Source organism: Cynara cardunculus (genome assembly GCF_001531365.2).
Source record: "Cynara cardunculus var. scolymus isolate 2C chromosome LG 3, CcrdV1, whole genome shotgun sequence".
Lineage (NCBI taxonomy): Eukaryota > Viridiplantae > Streptophyta > Magnoliopsida > Asterales > Asteraceae > Cynara > Cynara cardunculus.
Window position 1 is genome coordinate 3,661,903 of NC_037530.1, and position 27,343 is coordinate 3,689,245.

General features: G+C 33.9%; 3 protein-coding genes across 3 annotated transcripts; 1 reads left to right on the forward strand and 2 right to left on the reverse strand.

Annotated features, from left to right (window-relative positions):
• Positions 1–118: 118 nt before the first annotated feature.
• Positions 119–4,280, reverse strand: LOC112510073. The gene is made up of 5 exons (XM_025115357.1): positions 4,017–4,280; positions 3,826–3,899; positions 2,721–2,856; positions 2,167–2,442; positions 119–783 (listed from the first exon to the last, which is right to left on the reverse strand). Exons 1-5 carry the CDS (start codon positions 4,152–4,154, stop codon positions 538–540), a joined length of 870 nt encoding a protein of 289 aa, XP_024971125.1. The 5' UTR covers positions 4,155–4,280; the 3' UTR covers positions 119–537.
• Positions 4,281–12,491: 8,211 nt separating this feature from the next.
• LOC112509437 (uncharacterized methyltransferase At1g78140, chloroplastic) lies at positions 12,492–19,125 on the forward strand. The gene is made up of 8 exons (XM_025114397.1): positions 12,492–12,705; positions 15,119–15,222; positions 15,395–15,535; positions 16,502–16,586; positions 17,049–17,242; positions 17,357–17,468; positions 18,561–18,668; positions 18,828–19,125. Exons 1-8 carry the CDS (start codon positions 12,511–12,513, stop codon positions 18,954–18,956), a joined length of 1,068 nt encoding a protein of 355 aa, XP_024970165.1. The 5' UTR covers positions 12,492–12,510; the 3' UTR covers positions 18,957–19,125.
• A 177-nt stretch (positions 19,126–19,302) lies between these two features.
• Positions 19,303–21,556, reverse strand: LOC112509827. The gene is made up of 3 exons (XM_025115001.1): positions 21,184–21,556; positions 20,332–21,080; positions 19,303–20,023 (listed from the first exon to the last, which is right to left on the reverse strand). The coding sequence occupies exons 1-3, from the start codon at positions 21,469–21,471 to the stop codon at positions 19,516–19,518; spliced, it is 1,545 nt and encodes a 514-aa protein (XP_024970769.1). The 5' UTR covers positions 21,472–21,556; the 3' UTR covers positions 19,303–19,515.
• Between the last annotated feature and the right edge of the window lie 5,787 nt (positions 21,557–27,343).

The window sequence follows — 27,343 nt, forward strand, 5'->3', positions numbered from 1 at the left end:
CAAATGAACACAACATTTTTTATCTGAAGAAAAAAAGTACAAATTACATCAAACTCGAGGTATAGACGAATAAGAAACAACTTAAATTTATTTGAATTCAACAACCGATAAACTTGAATTTTTGAAACCGAAAGGAATGAAAATGTACAAAGAGGAACAACCACGCTTTCTACAAGACGCAGAAATCAAGACCAACTGACAACAAAAACAGAGCAAAGAACCTCAAAAGAAGCAAAAACACAAACAAAAGGCAACTCGAGACCAAAGCTAAACACAAGCACGAAAGAGAAGGCAACCTCAGTCTCTTGTCAAACACCCAAGAAAACTGAAAAGCAGTTTCATTAGGAGAAAACAAACACATAATTATGAACATAAGCCACCTAATCAGAGCCAAAAGTCCACATCTTTGGTCCATAAAACTATCATATACCCTAAAAACCAAATGATAAAAGAGATCCACAACCCACAGTCGTCGTCATTAGCACCAGATTTGAAACCAGAAATAATGATGTTTAAAATAAAATCAGAGTTAGAGATCTAAACCAACGCAATGCTACTCTCACCACCAGGGGGCTTGCGAACTCCACCTAGATAGTCTCTAGATTCTGCTTTTCCATCAGCAAAGATGTTGCTTCCACTCATTTCTCGAAGCTTTGCTGAGCTCAATGGTTTTTCTGCCATTGCTGCAGCCTCGTCTCCTTTGAATATATTGTTTCCAGAAAGCTCCGTGAACTTCTGGCTTGGGATCTTCTTCGCTGTCTTCACGGGTTCTTCAGCATTTGTCTGATAATCCAAGGTAAAATTAGCAACATCAACGGATTTCCTACTTACACTACAACAAAATCGGCTTTATAGGACGTCAAATACATCTAAATGTATGACAAAGTTTATAGGATCAAACAATTGTGCATCCTACGTTAAAGAACAATTAGATATTTTAAAATAAGTTGACAGGACATATTAGCTTTTTCATCTCACAACACTAGTTGTTATGAGATATTTTCTCAAATGATATCATATAAAAACTAATAGAATGATCTATTTCAAAATTACTCAACTTTTATAAAGCAGTCTACTAGGACATTTAGACATATGTGGCGTCAAATAAAGCCTAGTGTTACTGTTATATGATGCAAGATCTGATTAGGTGGAGTTATGAAAATGGGACCCATGAAACAAAGAAATGAGAGCACTGGATGGTTTGAACTTCGAAGTGCTTTCCAGCTACTTGCGGAGTTTCAGATATTACAAGAGGTCCAAGGTCTCATGTGCAAATAAGGAAAAAAAAGAAATTGGTGAAATAATGGTAAAGGAAGTCTTATCTTTTTCAAGATAGTTTGGATTGAAGAAGTGGTTATTATATCAAAACTCGATAGGCAATATTTTCAAGGGTGCAAAAAAGTATGACATACATTGCTCATTTAAATCAATTAGGTACAACTTTTAATGTAAAGGAACTGCTTTCATTTTCAGGATAAGTAGCAGTTATTTCCTTCTTGACTTAAGAGCCATTTTAGAAACCAAACATTAAAGTTCATAAATACACACACACACGATTTGCAGAATCTCAACCACTCGCAGAAAGTGGGGGTGGGGTTCTATTTCTTAAAGATGATGGAGATAAATGACTCACGTTCAAATGGTTTGTAATTGGAGTTTAAATGGTCTTCAAGTTCGGGGTCCTCTCATATTAAAATCAATAAGGTAATGTTGGTGTATAACATGATATATCTGACAGTACAATTGTTTATGTAAAGGAAACAGTAAGACTATCGTTTTCAGAAGTAGCAGTTCTTTCCTTGATGACTTAAGAGCCATTTCAGAAAACAAACATTAAAAATTCATAAAAATATTTATAAGATGGCAGAACCTTCAACCACTTACAGAAAGTGGGTGGGGTTCTATTTTGAAAGATTATGGAAATGAAAACTCAAGTTCAAATGGCTAAGTGGGATTCATATTCAGGGTCATCTCATATTAAACTCTACCATGGGCATAGACAAATTTTGCATATGCCCAAGGACCTAAAGTGTAGATTTTTCCGGATGTTCAAAGTCAAACTTCAAGTTAATGAAACATGCAATGTGCCCATGTAGCTTGTGCCATTTGTGTGTGCATTATATGACAATAATATTAAGCATGTAAGCAAGTACGAGAACTACTTACATTATGTGGAGAAGATTCACCGATGCTTATGCTTTCTCTCAACGCCAATGCACGTGCAGCCAATGGGCGAGGCTGAATTTCAGGAGGTGGGGCGAATATATTATGTCCACTGAGCTCCTTGTTCTTTGCATCTGAAATCTGCTTCTTCAATCTTGCTTCAGATTCACTATCCAATGTACCACTTAGCTCCCTCTGCTTAGCTTCAGAAAGTGCCTTCTTAGGAGACACCGTTTCTTCTTCACCAAATGAAATGTGACTGATCCCAGCAACCGTTTGCTAATGAAAATACAGCTCATCAGAACAAAGTAAACATCTCCCTCTATAATTCAACACAGTATACAAATTTAATTGCCCAAAAAACCAAAGACCCTATACGATTTTTCATGTCAAACAGACGCGTTTTCCAAAAAACATGAACCATTTAGATCTTTTAACCAAAAGAGTAATAACCACAGTTCCCATAACAGTTTGTTCCAACTTTGTAACAAACTTATATTTGAAAATTAGAAAGTTCTGATGGAGTATTTTGTACATTTAGACTGTAAAATAGTTACCTGATACATTCGTAATCCAGTTTTACTAGTTGGGGTAGGGTTTGCAGCATCTGCTTCTTCTACATGATTCTCTGCACCAGCTGCAAATATGCCACTGCCAGTGATCTCCTTTAACTTATATCCTGAAACAGGTTTCCTAGAATGACCAAGAAAAGTTCAAAGTTACATCAAAATTAAGAAATCTGTTCAAAAAGGGTTGCATGCCACTCCACGGTTAACCTATGTTCATGAAAACATCATTGCTTACAACATTTGGTGACACCAGTTGTCAAACAATCATTCCATGAAGCATAAAACACTTCAGATAAGTTGATAAGGGGATCATGATTTGAAATTCCAAACCTGGCTTGCCGGTTAGCACAATAGTTTCAAAACTGAAATGTGAATAACATAAGGAGAGGCCTTAACCCCAATATCAATCACTTCTGCATCAACTGTGTGTTAATTTTTACAAGGGAAGGGGGTACAAGACTTGAACCCCATATCATTTCATTATAAAAATAGCTATCACCTTTGTCACAAATAAGATTAGTTTGAATATATGATAAACCTTCATGATGAAAAAGACTTATAAAAGTAACATTGCAGACAAAATTTTGTTTGGCACTGTAATTGGAAAAAATCCTTTCAGACTGCATCAAGCGTTTAAAAGAACTTAAGGCCAAATCACGAGTTGAGTTAACACTAATTTCAAATCTGACATTAAATATGATGTTCGAATTATTCCATTTTGATCTGTCATAATCTCAAATCCTAAAAACTAGATTGAACACGTTGTAATCATAATTTCAAATTACTAACATCAATTACTTAAGATTTAACAGTGAGAATAAGATCTGCAACGAACACTTTGGTAGCAGATCTTAATAGCAAGTAGCTTTAAACATATTCATACACTATGAAGGGGATTGGAGAAGTCGCTGCTGCAGATCAATTACATGTCCATAAGACCATAACCTAGTTATAAACATGAATATCAATGAAATCGTTGATAATTTGCTTGACAATTTTCATTTACTGCAACAAAAATGTATAAATAAATAACAACAAAAAAATGCCTTTTCAAACAAAAAATAATTTGAAATAAAAAAGATAGATCTCGAACCTTTTGTTCAAGCTCTCGACTTCTTCATCTGTAACCTGACCTCCAAACACAACCTTACTGATCCCATCTGAAGGCTGTGGTCCATTTAATCGGATTTTTTTCAAAAATAAATTCAAAAAAACGAATCAAAAACCAAAAAAAAAAAACTGAAAATCATGAAACAGAAGTATTTTGTGGTAATTTGTAAATACCTGGTGAGAACGAGCAGATGAGCGCGCAGCTGATGCAGCAGAGCCAGTAGCAGGCGAATCAGCAGCAGGATTTTCCGACCAGGTCAACAGATCTGCCGTGGAAGTGTGAGGTTTCCTCACCGGCGTGTTCCTCTCCATTTCCCTTCGCCGGATTCGAGATTGTTCTACACAGTTCTCACCGTCTTTCCAACAAATACACTTCAAAAACACCAAAAAGTGAAAGATCCGATTCTTCGATGCGACGTCGTGCTGTTATGTATACAAATATGATATATATATATATATATATATATATATATATATATTTCTATATGTGTGTGTGTTGGAACTTGAGAGCTACGATTACAAAGTAGCAGTGGTGCCCAAGTGAGCTGCCCCTGTTCTTTAAAAACCCGTTCGAGTGGATTTCAAGTCTTTCTCTCTCTAAAACTCCTACTTTCTCTCTCTATATCTATAACCCTATCTCTAACTATAAAGTCAATTTTACCATTTTAGTCTCCCAAGTTACCCATCACTTTATTTTTCAACACATAAATTATTATATTCCTTTTATAACCCACACGTACTTTAATAAGCAGTATATCCGAAAACGTTACCAATGAAGGAAACTATGTAACCAAACTACGGTATCTTAAACAAAATATCATAACAGTTTCAAAAAATGAAAACATCATGGTTCACGTAAGTGGTTGCCTATAAGGGTGGTGTCTAATTGGTTTGAGTTTGGCTTCAAAGGTCAAAAGCACAGGAGGTCTCAGGTTTAAATTCAATAATGAATAAAAATTCATTGTGGCCGCGAAGGTTCAAATGTTGTGACTCCGGACTATTTGCAAAACAGGTGGTCGTCCTGAAATTAGTCGGCTCGCATATCTGGTTGAATATCCAGGTTAATAAAAAAAATGCATTAAATGAATTTGTAATTGATGCACACATGGTCAAAGAAAGACCCAGTAATTAAGCTAAATTTCTAAAATAAATTTCATGTTAACATGACAAAGACCGAGAATATCATCCAGTAACAGGCATAATAATGATCGAAATTTTATTCGGTAAATATTTATCAAATAAAAGACGTTTACCAACAATCCATTTTGATGACCGATAATATTATCGAACAAGATAAGTTGAAGTGGTGAGTCTTACTGGTAAGCAGGTGCTGTTAAGCTTTTGATAACGTCCCCTTGGTAACTCATGGTTTGGTTTGAACCATGAAATGTGTTTGAACTTAAAAATGTGTAAAAAAAAGGTACAAAATAAAACTTGGGACCACATGTGTAAGATGTATATTTTCGAGGGACCAGAAAGGAAATTAGCAAATAATATTTAATCTCTTTCGATATATGATGAAGAACTAAATTTGAATCTTATTCCGCCTCTAATGGGGATTTCGGGGGAAGCATGTGCAGCTCATTGGAACCGCACGTGACTGTGCCAGATTTGTGTGCCCACCCCACCACCATAAACTAATATAATATTCTATTTTATATTTCCTAAAATCCTCTTCAAAATTATTATTTTTTGCATAAAATTAAAAACAATTGTAAATTAGATTAAAATTTATGCAACAATTGTGGCTTAAATCGCAATTCTTATCCATACTATATTATAAATTATTTGATAAATATTTTTAAAAATCAATTTTTATGTATAAAATATTGCTTATATTGTTTTTTGATGTACATTACTTAAAATTTAAGGTTATAAGTAAATTATACGTAAGTACAACTTATTAAAGCTATATGTTTGAATTTGTATAACTAACTGTAGATAAACATAATCAATTACATGATAAACATCTCATTTTAAATATAAAAAATCGAAAATATAATTAGAATAATTATTATGTTATTTATAACAGAATACTTAATTATTATCCTTATAAAAATTATATTATTAGACCAAAATAAATTACTTCGTTATTAAACTTAAATTAAATTATAATAAAACTTTTTGAATTAAATAAATTATATAAAAAATGAGAATTTTTAAATAATTAATATTGATATATTTTTTTCAATTTTTTATGAATATAAATGTGACGCTTTCTTAAAGTCACATAATACCATATTATATCGACAGAGACAAAAAATAAAACGAAATATCATCTCGATGTATTTCACTATATTCTGGTGCATTATCCAGATACACTTCTAATTTAACAATCAATTGATAAACATGTTTAAATATAAATCAGTTCCCAAATTTATGGCCGATAATCATATAATCTTAAATATAAAGCTTTTTTTTTAACTTATTTCAGTCTGACAATGGTGATAAGTTGTTTTCTGGTATTTTGATAAGAAAAAAAACTGCTTATACCGGTGCCAAACCGGTAATAAGCTATTTTTGATAATTTAATCATTCTTAATTTATGAAAAACTGTTTATTATCAGTTTACAATTTTAACTCTGTTTTATTTAACTCCAGTTTGATACCGTATAAGTTAATAAGCATTTTTACAAAAAAAAACATAAGTTGTTTTAAATAAGCAAATCCCAAACACCCCTTAAATATTTATATATTGTAATTATTTGGGAAAAAAAGAAAGTCTTAAAAAAGTAGCTAAACGTAAGAATAAAGTTAGCCGTTACATAGGCATTATCTACTTGGTTACGTATCGCCAACTGTAACGAAATCCCGTGCATTTTGACTGAAATCCCGTGCATTTAAAATAAAATAAATTATATTAATTTAAAACAATCAGAGAAAAGTAGTACACTACGATTTTAGTCCCTGTACTTTGAGAAAGATTGGGATTTTAGTTCTTATAAATTTTGAATTGCAATTTTAGTCCTTATGATTTGTAATTTATTATTGTTTTCGTCCTTGAGATTAAATATGTTAAAGTTCCTCCATCAATTTAAGGGTGTTTTAGTCTTTTTGATTTATTTTTCTTTTTAATTTATCAAATATATTTTTTGGTATTTTTGTCTTTTGATTTAATAAAACTATATATTTTTATACTATTCCTGCTAAATAAATGTATATATATTATATATTATAAAGTATTTGATAAAAACTCTTAAAAACCATTTTTATGCATAAAGTACTGTGTATTGATGCATATTACTTAAAATTTAAAATTACAAGTAAATATGCATAAATACAACTTATTAAAACTCGATGTTTGAATTGTATAACTAACTGCGGATAAAGATAATCAAATAAAAAATAAATATCTCATTTTAAAATCTAAAATATAATTAGGATAATTATCGAGTTCTGACAAAATAATTAATTATTATCTTTATAAGAAAATTATATTATTAAACCGAATATAAATTATTTCGTTATTGTACCTAAATTAAATTATAATAAACTAATTGAATTAAAAAATTACACAAAAATGAGGAATTTTAAATAGTTATTTTGATAATAATATCGATATATTTTTGTCAAATTTTTATGATATCTTCAAATTTATATTTTATTAAAAAATAAAAACGTCATCGCTTTCTCAAAATCACATAAAACCATACTATATCGACTGAGATAAAGAATAAAATAAAATATTAAAATCAAGATGTATCTCGCTGCATTGCGCGAGTACTCTTCTAGTGATTTTATTAATATGACGTACAATTATTTGGTCTCATAAGTCATTTAATTATGTCAAACAAATGTATGTCTTATATAAACGTGTTACAATAAATTTATAAAGTTATACATCTATTAATATAATCGTATACATTTATTTGGTAAAAATAGCGTAATATAGTTAATTATATGGTCATATGAACACTATCCGTAAAATTCAACACTATCGCTTACTTACCGGGTAAGATTTTATTCACTAAAACGCATCGTATATAACAATTTATCCTGATAAGCGTCTTCACTTACCGGGTAAGACTCTCGATTCTTGCATTCGCTTTTACCAGGTAAGATTCTTAGTCATTGTCATATGCATTCAGTAAAGTAAAATGACTTGTAAACGCTTACCCGGGTAAGCGTTTAGTAAAAGGCACCTAAGTCTAAGAGACAAAAACAATAATAAGTTACAAACCATGGGGACGAAAACAACAATAAATTACGAACCGCATGGATGAAAATCAAATTTTCAAAATTACAAGGACGAAAATCACAATCATTTACAAATCAGTGATAAAAATCTTAGTTTACTCAAACAATTATAAAAAATAATTATGGACTTTTTGGACTACTACAAATAAAAATTATATTTTATAAAGAGGAAAAAATCAACCAAATGGTTTAGTCCCTAAATTTTTTTTAAATAAAAAATTTATTAAAATCTTATCCGGCAAGTAAATGATAGTGTAAGAGCGAGACAAAGACCAAAAGTCTTACCCGGTAAGTGAGGTCGACGACTCTTACCACAGTAAGCACTTACCAGGTAAATTGTTGCATACAATGTCATTTTAGTGAATTAAAATATTACCCGATAAGGAAATGATAGTGTAAAATTTTACCGACAAACACTTACCGGGTAAGTGTTTAGTAAACGGCCCCTAAGTCAGAATGTTGATTTTTACTGATAAACGCTTAACGAATAAGCGTTTAGGTTAGGAACCCTAAATTTTCTGTTTTAACTTGTTCTTGTCAATCGATATTTTCCTTAAAAAATGTTATTTGATTACTAAAAGGCAACATATTTTGATTATCTTATGTTTCTCTAAAACTAATTTTTGAACCCAGTTTAGTATTGGTAATAAACGATTGCTTCCTTTTTAAAACATGAGATCATTTATCCCGGGAAAAAATATAAGGTTGTCATTAAACACACACATACACACACACACACACATATATATATATATATATATATATGAAAACTGAAGCAATACGTACAAAAAGACACGGACTATGATGGTCTTGTCGTTTATTTTTGAGTTAAATAAGGTTGTCGTCCTTGTGGTGTTTTCTTGTGGTCTGAATCTCTCTCTCTCTCTCTCTTTAACGATTGCTATCTTTAACTGCTAAGTACTCTCATACGCCTCTTACAAGAGGACAGTTTGATATTTTATAGGAAAAATGTAACGTTAAATTTTTAGAGAACCAAAACTGAACCTAGACGTCTGCAACGAGAGTACTAAAACTGTCTTATTCATCTTCTTCCAACCATTTATAGGTCTCTTCTTTCCATGAAGACGCACAATAATTAAGCCCCATAAACCACCACTTGTATGCTCTCTCACCACCTTTAGAGTTAAAGCTTTACTTAATGTCTGGCACGCCACCGCCACATCCACCCTCTTAACATCTCTTACCAGACCCATCTGCGAAGATAAACGAACGAACGAACGAACATAAACATTCGTGAACGTTCATTTATTTATGTTCGTTTACTGATGATAATAAATTAAAATTTTAATAATAATTACACACACACACACATATATATATATATATTTGATCCTCACCCTTTAAAAACTCAAGTGATTCGCCACCCACAAGTGGCTTGAGCTCTAGTTCATTCAAGTCTATTCGCTCATGTTTGTTATGTTCGTTTGTTTGTATTCGTTCAGCATTTTAACGAACGAACATAAAATGAACACGAACACAACCATTTCTTAAACAAACAAAAACAAAAGAACTTTGTACGTTCATTATTCGTTTGCTCGGTTAAGTTAAATGAACGAATATGAACAAACCTCCGTTCGTATTCGTTTACAGGCCTAGATGAAAATAGAGTTTCAACAAACCACGTGTATAAAATCTATAACCGACACACTCTTTTGGTGTGTCGAAGACTTGGAAGACGAATAACCCCTCCCAGAGTTTCCTACTTCATACGGCTTGACAATCAACCCCATTTGAATCTACCATATCTATCTAGTTTGAAACCAAACTTCTCATAAGAAAGATAGACATGACGATTCAAGTTAGATCAAGTAGTGTTCGATCGGTTACGTACAAGATATATTTAAAAAAATAAAAGGTTTTTTACAGCTTCAAAAATAATTAATTCCAAATTAATATAAAGGTTTAATGAAGAATGCGGTTACCTATTTTGAAAATAACGGATGTCTGGTCCCCCTATGGGCATACATCTCCCTCACCTAACAATTTTCTCCTCTTTTAATTATGCAATAAAATCTTATTAAATATTATTAATTACATGAAAAAATAATTTACTTTAACTTGATTCTTATTTTTACTAACGTACTTTTACAACTTCCATTTTGGTACCTAAGATGTAAAGTTTTAATTATTTAAGTACCTGAGTAAAATTTTACATATTAGGTATCAAAATGGAAGTTTTGAAAGTACGTTATTCAAAATAGGAATCAAATTAAAGTACGTTACTTTTTCATGCAATTTGTTCTTTTAGTTATGCAATAAACTTCTATCTATTTAATTTAATGTATTTTAGTAAATATTGTAAGTTATGTCGGTTGTGAGTGATATCAACCACTAATATATGATATATCACATATTGAAAAATGAAAGAAAATATATTTTACTTTTGAAATGGTTTTATTTTTTGTGTTTCAAGATGGTTTTAATTATTAAAACTAAATCAATAAGAAGGGAAAAGAATTAGAATAAAGACAGTTAATATTTTGGTCTCAGTTTATTCTTTAAGACGTGCTTATTCGAATAAGATCTACCGTATGCCTTCGGTTTAGTTTGCTTATTTTAAGAAGTACAAGAATATAAGAAGGTCGATAATATATATATATATATATATATATATGTGGTAAAAAAGCGACAACTTCAGTTATTTCTAGTTTTTTCTTGTACTCGTACGTTGTTGTAGCTGCCCCATGTTTCATAAAGACACGTCTTAAAAGACATTTTCATGTTCAAAAACTGTCTTTCGGTGTGGAAATAACTAATGTGGTGGGTAATCTCCGAGTTTAGAGTCTTCCATGTGGAACTGCCACCTAACCTTCTCATTCAAGTACTATATCTTATTATCAACAATAAAAAACAACACATAACTTATTTTATCAGCTTTATGATTATTAAATATTTCTAATTAGGTAACCTAGTTTTTTTGTTCATCGTAAAGAGAATCTAATAATGACTGTAATACTACGTCCCTTTACCTTCGCTAACCAGATATCATTTTATAACCTTACTGAAGGTTGTTGGATCGACTTTTTATAGTATTATATTTGAAAGAGTAAACTTACTTTTGAATTTTCTAGTTGCTAAGAATCAAAAGCAGATAACAAATCATGTTTAAATCTATAAATTAATCTGTGTTAGTTAATGTGGTCCTCCTCAATTATACGCTTTTGAAGCATCAAATCTAACATTGGATTAGTGGAGATGGTAGCATCATTAGATAAAAAAAAAAAAAATACATTTGGCTTATAATATTCAATCAGATATTATATTGGTATCTGACATGTTAAACTCATCATTGTACTTATCCCATTAAGAACTTATAACAATTACAAAATTTTGTACGCTCAATTATAATTCAAATAATAGTTTCAAATATAGAAAATTTAAAGTTTTTTTCTCTTCATATTTCTATGAAATACGATAACTATATACAAAATTTTTCGTCAGAGAAATCTCGTCATAGAAAGATTAAGAAAAAGTAAAAAAAAAAAAAAAGCACATAAACTCACAAACAAAAAATTAGCAGCGTTCGAAGAATTCAACTTTCATAACCTAGAAAATATTGCAAATTGTTTGAATATTGACAATGAGCGTAATTGTCTACGTTATATAGAATTCGAACAACACAGTAAGTAGTTAGAATGGATTTCGTCGTTAAGGGAGTCCCCTACCACCATAATATAGTTGCTACGATGTGTAATTCTTTTACGGTTCTTAATATAGTTGATACATAATTTGCGGAGAATCAAAGTGTAAAAAAGTTTTTGAATTAGGTTCGTAAGTGCAGGGACCAAATCTTGAAAATTGATATTGGTACTTGGACTAATTTACATATTTGATCCCTGTACTTACGGACCTGATTCTTAAACTATATTTTTACACTTGAACTCCTCTGCAAATTACGGACCTTCTAATTGCAGACCTAGTGACATTTTGGGAGAGAAATGACTAAAAGATGAAACCAACATCTGAAATTAACTATTTTAATTAATTTTCCATTTTAATATCATATATAAAATTCTTTTTAAAACAAAAAATTGTCATATTGTTTTTCTATAAAATACGTAAACATGTCTATTGCATGTTGCCGTAACATGTTCAACTGTCTGTGTCTCCTCCCCTAATCCCCCATGCCATAAGCATTTCGAAAGTCAGTTGTACAGGAACATACAACGTTTTCGATCATTTAAATTTCTGAATAAAAAGCAGTCATATATTCAATTTATATATTTTAAAATAAATAAAATTCAAAGTGATTATTTTTTTAAAAAATCGGGTCGGGTGGGTTATTGAACCGGGTCGGGCTTAGCAAGCTATATTTAATCACTATCCCTCATACAATTTTTTAAATATTTGGCTGGCAATTATTCGAACACGTGGCAACATGCAACTCTATTTTTATTTTTTTATTATATGTTTTATTTTTGTAAATACACGGCGACGGACCACTCCGTCGATGGCGAACAAAATGGCGACGATGGCACCAGGCTACCTATCGCTAGCTCCGGTAGCGAGTCGTCTCAGTTGTTATTCTTCGTCGACTTCTGGTTTCTTTAAACCTCTATCGTCGATGACCAATTCACATTTTTACCGGAATTTCGCTGCGAAAATTCGTGCCTCGTCTGTAACCGCCACCGTGGAAACCAAGCCGGTATGTAGCTACATCTCTGTTTTTTTTTTTGTGCGGATGTTAGTTGTGATTTAAAGGATTACAGTATGAAGTGTTCATTTTGAGGGCTGTAAATTTTCATGCTGTGACAAGAGGATAACAAATGGATTTGTTAAATTAGAGATTGGATATAATTGTAGGGTTGAATTGGAGTGTTGGCGACCCCCCATATGATTAAACTTTTACTTCCTGTTTGGTTCCTTTAATTCTTAGACTCAATATTGACAATTACTTCGGTATTATGCATCCATTTAGTGAGTTGTTCAATTGGTATTCGTTGTGATCATAATAGCTAGATAAGTCTATTTGTTGTTTCAGTTGTTGCGGAGGAAATTGGGCAGGTATGACCACGATGGCACGATGATCTGAAGCGCGTAGACTATACTGATTTTTAGGTTACTAGCTAGGCATAATATATTGAACGAATACCACAAGTTATTTTGTTATTTATGTATATTAATTTTGGAGGTAAATATGAAGTCCATTTGATTTTGAAGGAATCCAATGGAGTTTTTGGTATTAGATAGAATAATCACCTAGCATTACCAATATTACAAAGTTAATGGGTGTACTCATGCATGTGGTTTTAGAGCTTCATCACTTCCTTATGATGTCTATGTAAGAATATTATTATGGTGACCACCTCGCAAAAGGGGTTTGTTGCCTAACAAGTTTAAATGGTTTATGAGGGTCATTGATATTGACCACTCAGATTCAGGTCCCGAGTGGTATATTGAGAGGAGACTGAGTGGTGAGACGGTCTTCAAGGTTACCTGCAATTGTTTTGCACTTACTAGGTTTGGTTTCACTTCTCAATTAACAAGCCCAGGGATCACAGACGAGATCGAACCTAGTGTCACCTGGTGGCTGATCATGGTGTTTGTATCTGTATAATGATCAGAATATAATTGCAATGCTGTGAAGATGGTAATATTTTTTTCATACAGCATTAAACATTTTTATCAGAAAAGTAACAAGTTCTGACCGCAAAGAAGTGATTTTGAAATTTTAGACTAGTACCACCTTCTTCTCTACCGTTCTGTATGCTGCTTCTTCAGAATCTGCATGATGATTATTTTTGTGGGCAGGGTAAGGTGAAACTGCTAGACAGGATACCAAATGAACAGATCTCGTTAACGTAAATGGTTCATGTATTATGCCCCATTGTTGCATGCAGAGATGTCAAAATAGTATGCTTTTTTGCTGCAGACTAACAAATTGATCTTGATTCATTAAGTAAATGATGTGAATGTCATTAGCAATTCAGAATCCAGTTTGGTTCATGATTGTATTGGCGAATCATTCTTGTTTTGTCTAATTGATTCGTATAGTACATTTATATGGTTATCTAATTACCCGTGATTTCTTACTTTAAATTGTGTTTTGTGTGTGTGTGTGGGTTTGTGGGTTTTGTGTAGAAGTCACTAATCCTGAACTTATTGCTAGCCCCATGAATAGGAACTTTTTTCTTCCTTACATTGGCATTTGGTAAAGTCATAATGAATGACTAATGGGACAACCACACTTGAGAGTAGTACAAGTGTATTTGATGCATAATTCACTAGAATGATTGCTTTTGGTCTTTATGTGTATACATGTTATATAAAGTACTTTAGAAAAAAGTTGAAGCAAGGCTACTAATCGATTCTCGATTCATGAAAATACATATAAACCATTCTTGAGGTTCATGGATTGACAACTATAGATTTATGAATCCTGCAAATTGGATATTATTTGAACCTAACTGTAAGCAGTTAGGTCCATTGAAGCCACTTGATATATTTAGTGTGGTGATGAATTCTTGCTTTATCCTTTTCGAACCTGATAATTTTCTCATATAGGTTGCCTGTTATTTAACAAGGAACCCAGGTGTAATTCTAAAAGTTAAGATTTTCCATGATGGTGATGGACACTTGACATTATTTTGTGGACCCTCTCTCTCAACTCATCGACATCTACGGAAATGGAACCATTAGGTGGAATGAACAAAAGTATGCAAATAGGGTCAAGTGACATGATAACACTGGTGACAGAATATGGAAGAAATGGATTATATATGTTGAAAATAAGCATGCCCGGTATTGGAGCAATCAGTATTCAGTAGATTCACATGATGATTGACGTTAATTTTATGAAGTCGATAAAATTTGATTGATCTCAACTTTATAAGTTATGTAAAAGAAAGCATCAGCGTAAGAATGCACATATAGGTTTTGACAAAGATGGGAAGAATGCAACAGTAGTCATTTAATGAATAGTGAGAGAACATCTCAGCTCCAATTATACATGCCGTAGGTTGAATGCAACAGTAGTCATATAGGTTTCCTTCCCATTATCCCTTGCTGGTATCTTATACTGCATTGTTTTATTCTCAAACTTGTTTACTTTGTATCAGGGAACCGATGTGAATGAAAATGAGGCAAAGGCAAAGAAACAGGTACTGGCTTGCCCCATTTGTTATGACACGTTAATATGGAATGGTGATCCAGTTTTCTCAGTGTAAGTTACTTCTATTGTCATGAATGGAAGATAGTTCCTTTTCATTAGCCAATTCGACTATTTTATATTTTTTCTCCTGTTTTGTATAACCATTGGTTTTGCCTACTTTGAAATTTAATGTTATTCTTCTGTGAAGTAGCACGCTAATTCTTTTCGTTCATATTTGCTGCAGAGATACTACCCCTCGCTCTACTCTAAAATGCAGCACCTGTAAAAAGGCCTACGGTGGTAATGGAACACATCTTGATCTAACAGTAGGTAGTGGTTCCAAGAAATATGGTGAATATATGCCAGCTTCTTCTGAGCTTTTCAGGTACCGAAATCACTTACCTGGCCTTCATGAACCTCCATCAGTAAAATCCTGGACCATAGGCGAACCTTAATCTGAATAACTTTTGGAAGTCTTCTGGTTTTTGGGAATAGTGAGACAGGGTTGTTGCAACATGAGGTTGTAGTTTCTAGTTGGTAAGGATTAGACTTGACAATTGGGTACCCACGGGTAACCAATTACAGGTAACTTGTGGTGGCCGGTGGGTGATTTATCCAATTAATTTCGTATATGAGATGGTGTACCAGTGAACCCATGAATCCGGGTAATTTATAACTACACTTGTACTTCACAAACCAAAACCTTAACATTGTTAAAAATATAGAAACATATAACCAACATAACGAAGTACTTGACAAATGCCAAAAACATTGTTTGGAATATCTCCATAACATCACAAGAACATGATTGTGCTAGAAGATGAGGTCACCAATGAAGGAATATATTCAATTTATAAGATATTGAAAAGAATTTGCTATAATGAAAAGTATCAAACTCCCCCTGTTGCCAACTTGTTGAAGATGTATGCTTTTAGTTGCTTAAAGTATATGTCAAAGATATGCACTTTTGATTTCTCGAAGAATATCTATAAGATGTATGCTTTTAATTGCTTAAAAGGATTGTTTTTAATTTTCTAATTGATTAAACATAAAAAAAATCTTTCTTAGATGCTCCATTCACATACTAAGTGTTCTTACTAAGAAATATTTTAGATAAAAGGACCAATCTACCATGTCCAATGTGACCTAAAGGTCTCAGGGTTGATGCCCATTAGGTACTGTCAGTTCCTTCGCCCATTGACCTAAAGGCCTAAAATTTGTTCAGTATGTCCATGGAGAGGGTGTTTTGCATGAATCTTGTGGACTAGTTGGGCGGAGGGTGCCGGATACAAATTCGGAAAAAGTCAATATCATTTCTGTAGCTATGAACGTTATGCATTTGCTGATACAGGTTTCCTCTAGTGTCATTCCTGTATGAGAGGGGTTGGCGACAGGGTTTTTCACTATGGGGTGGTTTCCCGGGCCCAGAGAAAGAGGTGATATGCCCTCCCCTTTGGCTTTTGATGTTTTGAATGATGTTCCTAGAGAGTTTGCTGAACATATTTACTGCAGAAAAGTCTTTAAGTTAAATCTACTGGCAGCATTTGTCGTAATACCACAAGGCTTCTGCGTCAAATTACGACTCCGAATAGTTAATATTCGGATTCGATGACCAAACATATTCACTCTGAAACTAAGAAGAACTCCTATATTTATAGATCATCATTAGGAACAAATAAGAACCAAGAAAATTCCAACAAAGAAAACTTTTTGTTATGCGTTTGAAGATATAAACTATGTATGGCTTTCAAAAAGAAACTTTATCCAACTATGCATGATTTTGTTATCAGAAGTCGATATAACCATATATGTGTGTGTGTATATATATATATATATATATATAAATGTATGTATGTATATAATGGTTGGAAATTTGATCTTGATATATATCTGTCCAGTTTGAACTGATGAAAGATTATCTTAAGCCAATCATTGGAGGAAGCATTATTGATGCTAGTTGTGCTAGTGGGATGTTCTCGAGGCTTTTTGCAAAGAGTGGGCTGTTTTCTCTCGTTGTTGCTCTAGATTTTTCAGAGACCATGTTAAAGCAGTGTTATGACTACATCAACCAGGATCAAAACATATCTAAAGAGTAAAAACTGATTTCCATTTATTACTTCTGCAAATTCTACAATAAGCTTTTATATCATGCTGATCAATTTACATCAGTTGAGATGTATTCTCTGATGAAAACATGTATTTTTAGGAACTTAATCTTGGTTAGAGCTGATATTGCACGACTTCCATTCGCTTCAAGTTCTGTAGATGCTGTGCATGCTGGTGCAGCTCTACACTGTTGGCCCTCACCCTCTGCTGGTGTAAGCATTCTGTAAATATCTTTTCCCCCTCTTTAGATTTCTGGACATGTCTTCTGTGTACGCCATATGTTAGAAAAGCTTTGCTTGGAATTCACTGAAAGTCGTTTATCACTTTCAGATTGAAGTATTTCGACGGTACAATCGAAATCTCAATCGGATAAAATTCAGTGATTGACAGAACTTCGAATCCAAAATGTTATGAATCTGTGTACCTCTCTCTCTCTACGAAAAAAATGACCAATTCGAAGATTGAAAAAGTGCGAAAACTATCAAAAACGGCAGTTTTTTGCACCCAAAACTGGGTTTAAAATCTAAAATTTGGATTTCTGATGCATTTTCCACAAAGCAATATTACCCGAATAAAAAATTTCCAAGCTGACCTGGCAGCTCGACCCCAGCCGCCACCGGGGGCGCTGCCCCCGGACCCCGTCATTTAGGGGCGAAGCCCCTAAATCAAAATAAACTCAAACAAGTGTGCACTCCGCACCTTCCTTACTTGTTCGATATTTATCATAATTACATTGGTCAATAAATTAATCCCATTACACTTATGATATTAGTGATACAAATCACCAACACCATATTCGTGTGATATTGGTTTAGCGACTTTTTACGGGTTGAATCTTTAGAACTTTTCTAGAATAATAGTTTCAGGAAGTTCTGAAGTACCTGTTTGCCTATTGAAATAGTTAGGAAAAGTAATGAAGGATATTTTGACATTTCATAAATAGTCAAATAATTTCCCAAAGTGCATATGTTACAATTTTCATGGGATATTTGGTTGATTTTCTATTTTATGGATAAAGTTGTCCGTGTAGATTGTGAGGGTTTTTTCATAGATGGAAAGAACTTGTTTTTTAATTGGGAGGGGCATGTTCGAAAAAAACTTGGCTTTTTGTATAAAGCTCCCTTAAAAGCTTACTGAATAAGTCACTTTCTATACCATTAAGCCACTACCAAACAGTTATGTATAGCTGACCGAATAAACTACGAATCTCACCAAGATCATTAAGCTTCTAACAAACAGTCCCTTAGTTACTTTATTGTCAATTTGGCTGGTGTATCTTAGTTATATGGCTTTTTGTATAACAGGTAGCTGAAATAAGTCGAATTCTTCGACCAGGAGGGGTTTTTGTTGCCACCACCTTCATAGTAGACGGTCCTTATTCATTTATCCCCTTTTTATCACCTATACGCCAGGTACGCATTCAGCTTGATCTCCCTAACACACCTGTTATGGTTAAATTTAGGTAAACAGAAAATAAACTGTGATCAAACCGAATTATTCTTAGGAATTCTTTCTTTTTCTTTCGGGATGAAGTTAGATTCTTGATTTTGTAATTGTAGAGTATTGGGCAGATATCCGGGAGCCGCGTGTACCTATCTGAGCGTGAACTAAAAGATCTGTGCTCAACTTGTGGACTGGTAGACTATACGTGTGTAAGAAACAGACGATTCGTTATGATCTCTGCCCGAAAACCCACCTGAAGAACATGCCCAACCGCATCGGTAGTTCTGTAACAATTGTTGTACATGATGATTCATTCACAAGAACTTGATAGATTATTGTAAATGTAAGCAAAACTTCAAATGTAGATTCTAAACTTCAAGAAGTACAGCATTGCCATTTAATTTGTAAGGGTTGTTTGTCAGTTGCAGAATGGTTTGGTGTAGAATGATTAAGTGATCAGAATAATTAAGAGACTTTCATGATATAGTGCAAAATGAAATATAATTGTTTGGTAATTGTTTACAATGAAATCAGGATACTTAATGGTTAAGGAAGGCTCAGGATACAAAATCATTCAGAGGTTTTTAGAACCATTAAGATAAAATATTGAACTTAAAAAAAAGATATTTAAATAAAAAATCTGTCCTACATGTGCAGAAATATACCAAAAATGAAGTTCTCCATTCTGTACCACCATTGAACCATTTTCTATACCTGAATGCTATGAACCATATTCGTCATCGTGGACTGGGTTCGAGCCATGTTAACCACTATCTCGAACCCTTACAAAAACCCACCATGGCTCGTCTTCTATACTTAAACCACCATATTTGCAAATGTCAATTGTCTATAAAGCAACATCTTCTCATCACTTTCATCTAACCCAATTGAATCCTCTCCACCACCATACTCCATCTCCATACTCATTTGATCTTTGTCGTAAAAATCATCGTCAAATTTGTACCTCGGTTTCCTCTCTCGCTCCTCCGACTCCATCGTTTCCATCTCGGCTTCAATAAGAGCTTCCATCCGGGCCCGTTCCCTGTCTCTTGGGTACGTTCGATACAGAAACGAGTAGATGAAACAACACAATGCCATCGGAACCCCGATCGAAACGTAGAGTGCTTTCGCCAATGATCTCGCGTTACCTCGGTCCGTTGCGATGCTTTCGGAACCGTCTTCAACGGGTACGAAACCGTAAACATGTTGAGCCAGTATACCGACGATCGGAGGAGCGAATGACGAGAGAATCGACTCAAATGATCGATCTAATGCGTAAATGCTCGTTCGTGATTTCTCGGGTACAATCTCTGCAAAAATAGGACTGTAGACACCAGGTTACCACAAATTTTTACAAGCCAATCATATTTCATTGAATTACATCCCTTGAGCAAATTAAATTGGATAATTGGATTGGATCGGATCCAAATCAATATCTAAATTGGATCCAATCCATCACCCACTAGGTCGGTTGTCCAAAGTTAATTGGATCAGATCGTTTATCAAAACCCAATATCCATGGATGATTGGATCAGATCGGTTATGCGCGGATTCATTGAATGTGAACCGATGAACACCCGATATGATTTGATATGAAAATACAACGACAAGAGATTGAGTTAAGAACGTTACTTGTTTGTGGCCGGAGCATTCCACGAAATGAAGAAACCCGTAACGAACAACACAAATGCGTGCGCAAACAAAGCCGATGGATCATCCTTCAATGCCAGCAAAAGCAACGCCCCTAAAGGAATAGCGGACGCGGAGCTAATCTGCGCTAAAAGGATCCTCCCCGAACTCGGAAACTGTTTCGACAAAAGATCGCCAACCCGACCCCCAAATAAACCCCCGAGTGAATTACCGAGCACAAATAAAGATATCAAGAAAGCGGTCTTCTTATGAGAGAACCCAGTGAGTTCCAACCACATTGGCGCAAATGACAATGCCGACCATGGAAACGAACCAGTGACACCCTGAGCTACGATAATTTGAAAAGACTGAACCTTTACCACCGATTTCGCTTCCTGCATCAAATCTTTGATTTCCGACCATAAAGATCGACTCTTTACGACGTTTTCAGGTTCTATGCCTCTTGAAAAACGTGGGTCATCAGCAAAAAGGCGAACCAAGATCCCCACAACGACACTGATGATTCCCACAAGATGAAACGCAATTCGCCAACCGGCGATCCCCATGAACGTGGTAGATGCGATCAATAACGCAAGGAGTCCACCGATGATCGAGCCAAGGTTGCTAGTTAGCTGCAGCCACCCAAAAGCCGTACCACGGTTTTCATCGTTGGTTGCATCGGCTACTAAAGATTGGATGGCCGGTGCAACTATCGCAAGACCAATACCGTTCAACGCTCTGGATATTGCAACCTGAAAAAAGAAAAAAAGGCATGAGACATGAACAATTTGATGAAAAACACATGATAATATCAAGAAATTAAACAACTTAAAAGCGAAAAATGGAGTAATTAACCTGAAAAAACGAAGAAGAGAAGGCAACGAGAAAAGTGGCAGCGGCCCAGAGGAAAGCACCGTAAGCTATGATGTGAGCACGGTTATGGCGCACCGCCAAATAGGCGGCGAGAGGGAAGCAAGACGCCTGAACCATGGATCGGAAAAGGGTTAATGAACCCAAACGGGTCGGGTCAGCGTGGAGTTCTTCACCGACTTCCTTGTAAACTCCCGGTAACAATGACTCATCGGCTCTTTCCATAATTCCGGCGAGGTTGACTAGAATCAGCGTCACAGTCTCCGGCGTCATCGCTTGATGTTTTTTCAGAATTCTTTAATTATGCAAAGAAACCCCACAAATCGGAGGGTTTTGAGCAGTGCATTCGAAGCGCTGGACGGAGAAATTAAGGAAATCGAAGGGGATTGAAGTTTTTCTTGACGGTGTTTGTAACGTTGACTAGAAAATGGTTGACTGATTCATCCAAAACGCCATTGTCTCCGATTGACCCTTTCTTGCCAAGAAATTTCTAAATTTAAAACCCCAAATTGTAGCTTTCTTTATTAAAATGATTTAAAAAATATTTTGTAATTTTATAATTCTACTAAGATATCGTTAAAGGTGCATTTGATATACATAACGTAATTAATATAAAAACTTTTTTTTATTAATCTAGATATCTAATCCGTTATGCGAGTCGACTAATTTCAGGGCAACCACCTGCTTTACAGGTAACCCAAAGTCACCGCATTTGAATCTATGTGACAATAAGAGGATTTTTGTTCCTTCTTGGATTTGAACCTACGACCTCCTGGTACTTATTACCATTGGAGCCAAACAAAATAAATGGGAATAAGGGCATTGAGGACGGGATGAAGATAACCAAGTTGGTAAAAAATGCAATTTTCTATCATGAAAATAAGTGAAAAACGAATATGATAGGTTAGGTAATATCGGTAAATATTAAACTATAGATATAAATTTTTAAACCTACTATCGTTATTTAATCGGTTTATTTTATTATAGTCGTCCGTCATGTCCTATCAAGCATACCCTAAATAAAAATCAGGGGATTAATCAAACCAAAACCACCAAAAAGGTTGACAACTATGACTAAGTTTTTCCAAATGTCAAAAGTATCAGTAAGTCTCAGGTTCAAATCCAAGGAGGAATAAAAATATTCTTTTGGCCATAGAGGTTCAAATACGGTGACTCCGGGCTATCGGAAAAGCCGGTGATCGTCCTGGAATTAGTCGGCTCGTATAACGGGTTGAATATACAGGTTAATAAAAATCTTCTTTTTTCATCCCTGTAGTTTTTATTTTTTCTTCCATTTTTGTCCCTCCATCCAACTCTGTTAGAAACAATTGTTAAAAATCCAAAAAGTGTTTTTGAGAAATTACATATTTAGTCCTTGTGGTATATAGAGTTTTAAATATTTATCCTCAAATTTCATTTATTATTTTTTCTTTCTTCATTATATTCCAATACGCACTAAATATGTAATTTTTCAAAAACATTTTTTGTATTTTTAACGACTAGTTCTAACAGAGTTGGATGAAATGACAAAAATAAAAACCACACGGATGAAAAAAAACAGTTATTAAATACTAGGGATGGAAATCGTTATAAAGATCAAATTACAGGAACGAAAATCATAGTTTACTCTATAAAACATTAAGGGACTGTTTACTTGCGGATTTATTAGGCTTATTGGTCTATCTGGCTTATTCGCACAGCTCATTTGAGTTGTTTACTTACGACTTATTCGCACAAAACATGACTTAATCGCACAGATAGAAATAGTGTGTTGTCCCCATTCAGCCACAAAAATGACACACATACCCCTTATTTAAAGCACCACCTTCTTCCGACGATGAGAAACCTCATCGTCGGCCTCTTTATAATTTTTTGTTTTGATGTTCAAATAATCAATATTGAGAGGTAAATCGATCACTTATGTTATTTAGACTGTTGGTTCAGATAAAAAAAGTAAATAACAACAATATTTTATCCACACAGATAAATTTATCCATACATAACTTAATAAAAAATTTGATAAACAACACCTAACCCATTAATCCCAATTGGCAACTTCCAACTCCCAATTCCCAAGTGTTATATTAATTGTAGAATAAATGTGAAGTCCATCCAAATGAGGCCCACTGGACTTTTCTTTTGTTAACGCAGCCCATTTAATTTTCTTTGGAAAAATAAAAGGATTTTACAAGAAAAAAATTCGAGTAAAATTAAAACGCAAATAGTTAAAAATCATGTTTTTTTATTAACGTGGATATCCAACCCGTTATCCAAATCGACTAATCACAGAACAACCACTTGTTTTGTCACTAGCGCAGAGTCACTGTATTTGAACCTCCGTGGCCACAAGATGATTTTTGTTCCTTTTTGGATTTGAACATGGGACCTCCAGACACTTTTGACCTTTGGAGTCAAGCTCAAACCAATGAGGCACCACCCTTGTGGTTTTGGTATATGGTCTAAAATCTTTCCATTGGTTCAGTGGAATCGTTAAGACCTCCCATCAGTTCTATTAATATTATAAGACGACCATCTTTTACTGGTATCATTCTAAAAGTACTGATATCATATGTCTTTACTGGTTTTTGCATTTCAGTTAAAGAAACAAAGAGACTATGCTAATTTTGTGTGCTAATCTAACTGTTTTAACTTTTTATCATGTTTATTCTTCGTAATCTGATATAAACCCTTTTTAAATGTATTATTCGAATCGATGACCTTATTTCAGGGTTATGACATTATTGTGCCATGGGTAGGATATGCAACGAAAGTAACTGTATTCAAGGGACAAGATTCCATACGAGACTTGTCCCTTTCCACGTCACTTCAATTTGGTTATCGGGTCGCGATCGTTCCATGGGTCAAGCTTGATTCTATTGTAATTTAAGTTGACTACATTATTTTTCTACACATTAGATGTCGAACTTTCTGCGTACTTGCAGCTCTTTCAAAAATAACCACCATAGTTTCTAAATTTACAAAAACATCCCCATCAGAAGTTGGCTATACTTCTTGGAAGTTTCCTAAACTACCCCCATAACATTTTAAACTACACTTTCTAATTCGAGTCACAGATTCTTTAATTCATATATGAAAGCATCTTTAATATAATCTTTAAAAATAAAAATAGGAATTTTAGACTTTAAAAAGGGATCTAACGGATTCTACAGATCACAAACTTCTTTTAGCCTTCTATAAAGAATGAGTAGTGTTTGATGCCTGTATTTACTTTAATAAAAATATACTTCACGTGTTATGCTTCGTAACACTGAGAACAACTTTTAAATTGATATCTAGCAGTTGTTGCTAGATGACTTCGTTTTGTCACCCAAACTGAACTGCATAGTTATACAAGAACATGACGGTTTGGATACATAGTTTGATAAGAAATCAAAAGAGATTGAGTTTTTTCTATTATCATTATAATGATGGTTTTATTTACCGTTGTTTGTTTAGACTTTGGCTGTTTGAAATAATATTGTTCACCAAGGGGACATTTACCCAAATGTCACTTACTTTACCAGTAAGATTCTAGTCAATCAAAACGGCATCGCATGCAACAATTTGCCGGTAAACGCTAACTGGGGTAAGAGTCGTCACTCTCACTCACGGGGTAAGACTTTTGGTCCTTGTTATCGCATTTACTGAATAAGATTCTCGACTCTTATCATATTCATCTGGTAAAGTAAGTGACATAATAAACGCCTACCTAATAAGCGTTTGGTAGACACATGAAACATGAAACATGAAAGGCATAATTTTAAGACCCTGGAAATGACCAATTTACTTTTTTTTTTCATCAATTTGTAGATTTTTACTAGTTCAACCCCCAAGAAATAAAGTCATCCCTACACATCCAAAACTATTCGTTATATGTTTTAGCAACGATATTATTGGTGGTCCCTAACTTTTCATTTCCATAACATCTATAGTCCTTCACTTAACAATATTAGTTAGCAACCATTACGAAGGATTCATGGGTCTTTAAACAAACTTTATAGACCAAGTTACGTTATCTTACCCGGATGAGTACGGTAAGTATCAATAATGTTATCCGATAAGAGCGAGAGAATGACTGAGAGTCTTACCTGGTAAGTGAAGTGGACGATTCTAACCACGGGTCGCACTTAGTGGGTAAATTGTTGCATATGATGCCATTTTTGTTGACTAAAATCTTACTGGGTAAGTAAGTGATAATGTTAAATTTTACCCGTAAGCGTTTATCGGATTAGTGTTTGGTAAACGACCCCTTAATCTTTGTCTTAATATTTATGATTACAATCAATAACAACTATAGTTAATCATTCTTAAAGACACAAACTCTATAATATCTCTTTGTTTTATTACGTTTCAATATGTAGCTATTATATCTAGAGCTGTTCATGGACAAGACGACCCGTTAGACCCGGTCCATCTGGCCTGTTAGAAATACAGACTTGGACAACCAATATCGAGAAAATGGACGGACTCGAGTTTGTTCGTTAAAATTAACGAGAGGACATGGGCAATGTAAAAATAAATATGGACATGTCCACCGACCCGTTTATGTTTTATAATATTTTGTTACTATTAATAGTATATTTTAAAATTAAATTATTAAAGTTATAGGATGGGAGTTCAGACTCTTTGATTTTTCTTGAGAACCCAAAAAGCTTTATATATCTTTGTTAGTATCATTATGTCAAAAGTCCTAATCGATCAACAATGGATAAAGTCAGTAGTTGCTTAAAGTTTTAATTGTAACGATATTTTTTCTTTACTTTTTGGTTCAACATTTGTTAGTCAAGAGTTACATTTTGTAGGCCTGTTAGCCTGTAGGCAAACCCAGTCCATTTATAGGATGGGCCGGGTAATAACAAGTCGTCAAGCCCGAAAAAAGGGCTTGAGTTTACAATATTAAGCCCGTTAGAAGAAGAAAAAAACAAGTTAGACTCGACTCATGCCCGCAAATAATCACCTTTAATTATATCATAACAATAAACTTTAAAACATGATTCAAACCTACAACTACAGTCTTTTAATCAACACGATAACTTGATCAACTTTAATATAACGATCGTCGTTTCTTACAACATTTTTTAAACTCGGTGAAAATTGTTCGATAGATATTTTTCGTCGTCAAAAAAAATATTTAAATAAAAAAACATTAAAATTATGATAAAATAAATATAAAATGAGACGAGGATAATATTTTTGTCATGATTTCATAGTTAAAAAGATTTCAAGATGGGCATCATCATGTCCATACACCATCATCACAAATTCACATCAACACTGGAGAACCCAATAACATTATCAACCCTACAAATGGACACTTGTGTCCCTTTCTTCTTCCCTTTTCTAAATAAATCTATTTTAAGTAATAAACCACATATTTTTATCCATAAATTAAAATGAATTTTAAAAATATAAAAAAATCTTGCTTGACGAATTTTAATTTCATCAGTATCTTGTAACGATTGTTAAAAAGTAAACAAATAACGTACAATCGTGCATTACATCAAATTTTGTCACTCTTTTGACGCTCCTTCCGTTCATGTCGGTGATTTGTTAGTGAAAAAAAGAGCATGTTCTCGGGCCCAAAAGGGACGCAACCGTGTTTCGCACATCATATAATGTAATTAAGGTGTTGAAACAATGGATCCTTGTTTCTTTTCTTGTTCGGTGGCAATCATTCTTTAGAGGAAAATATGGGCTTGGTGGGACCTTAAAGCCCCGCGTCTATCATCGGTGTCTGATTTTAAATTTCTAATCAATCAAGTAGGCACTCATCTCAAGGTTGAAGTGACTTTCTTATCTGTTTGCGCTGTGGCACTTTGGCAACTTTGGAAGTGGCGGAATGAAATTTTTCATGCTGAGGATGATGCGAAAATTAAGAAGAAAGGTGAAGATCCATTTCCTTGGGTTCAAAATTTATCCAAGCTTTGGATGGGGAATAGAAATCGTAAGTTCATTCTTAATTGGGACAGTTGGTCCTCTTCTCCTTACCTTGTTTAGTCTCTTTGTCTGTCTTTGGTTTGGTTCTTGTCTTGGTCTTTGTATGGGGGTGTTTTGGTTTTGTTTCCTTTTGTTCTCGCTTGTTATGGTGGACTCTAGTATCTTTTTGTGTCTAGCTTCTTGCTGGATCTGTTTTTTAATTTATTGG

Coding starts and splice junctions, on each gene's coding strand:
- LOC112509437 (XM_025114397.1), top strand. CDS start 12,511: ATGGCGAACAAAATGGCGACGATGGCACCAGGCTACCTATCGCTAGCT. Junction 15,223..15,394: donor GGTGATCCAGTTTTCTCAGT/GTAAGTTACTTC, acceptor TATTTGCTGCAG/AGATACTACCCCTCGCTCTA. Junction 15,536..16,501: donor GCTTCTTCTGAGCTTTTCAG/GTACCGAAATCA, acceptor TTGCTGATACAG/GTTTCCTCTAGTGTCATTCC.
- LOC112510073 (XM_025115357.1), bottom strand. CDS start 4,154: ATGGAGAGGAACACGCCGGTGAGGAAACCTCACACTTCCACGGCAGAT. Junction 3,900..4,016: donor CATCTGCTCGTTCTCACCAG/GTATTTACAAAT, acceptor AATGGACCACAG/CCTTCAGATGGGATCAGTAA. Junction 2,443..2,720: donor CTGGATTACGAATGTATCAG/GTAACTATTTTA, acceptor TATTTTCATTAG/CAAACGGTTGCTGGGATCAG.
- LOC112509827 (XM_025115001.1), bottom strand. CDS start 21,471: ATGACGCCGGAGACTGTGACGCTGATTCTAGTCAACCTCGCCGGAATT. Junction 21,081..21,183: donor TCTCTTCTTCGTTTTTTCAG/GTTAATTACTCC, acceptor TTCTTTTTTCAG/GTTGCAATATCCAGAGCGTT. Junction 20,024..20,331: donor AATGCTCCGGCCACAAACAA/GTAACGTTCTTA, acceptor TGGTGTCTACAG/TCCTATTTTTGCAGAGATTG.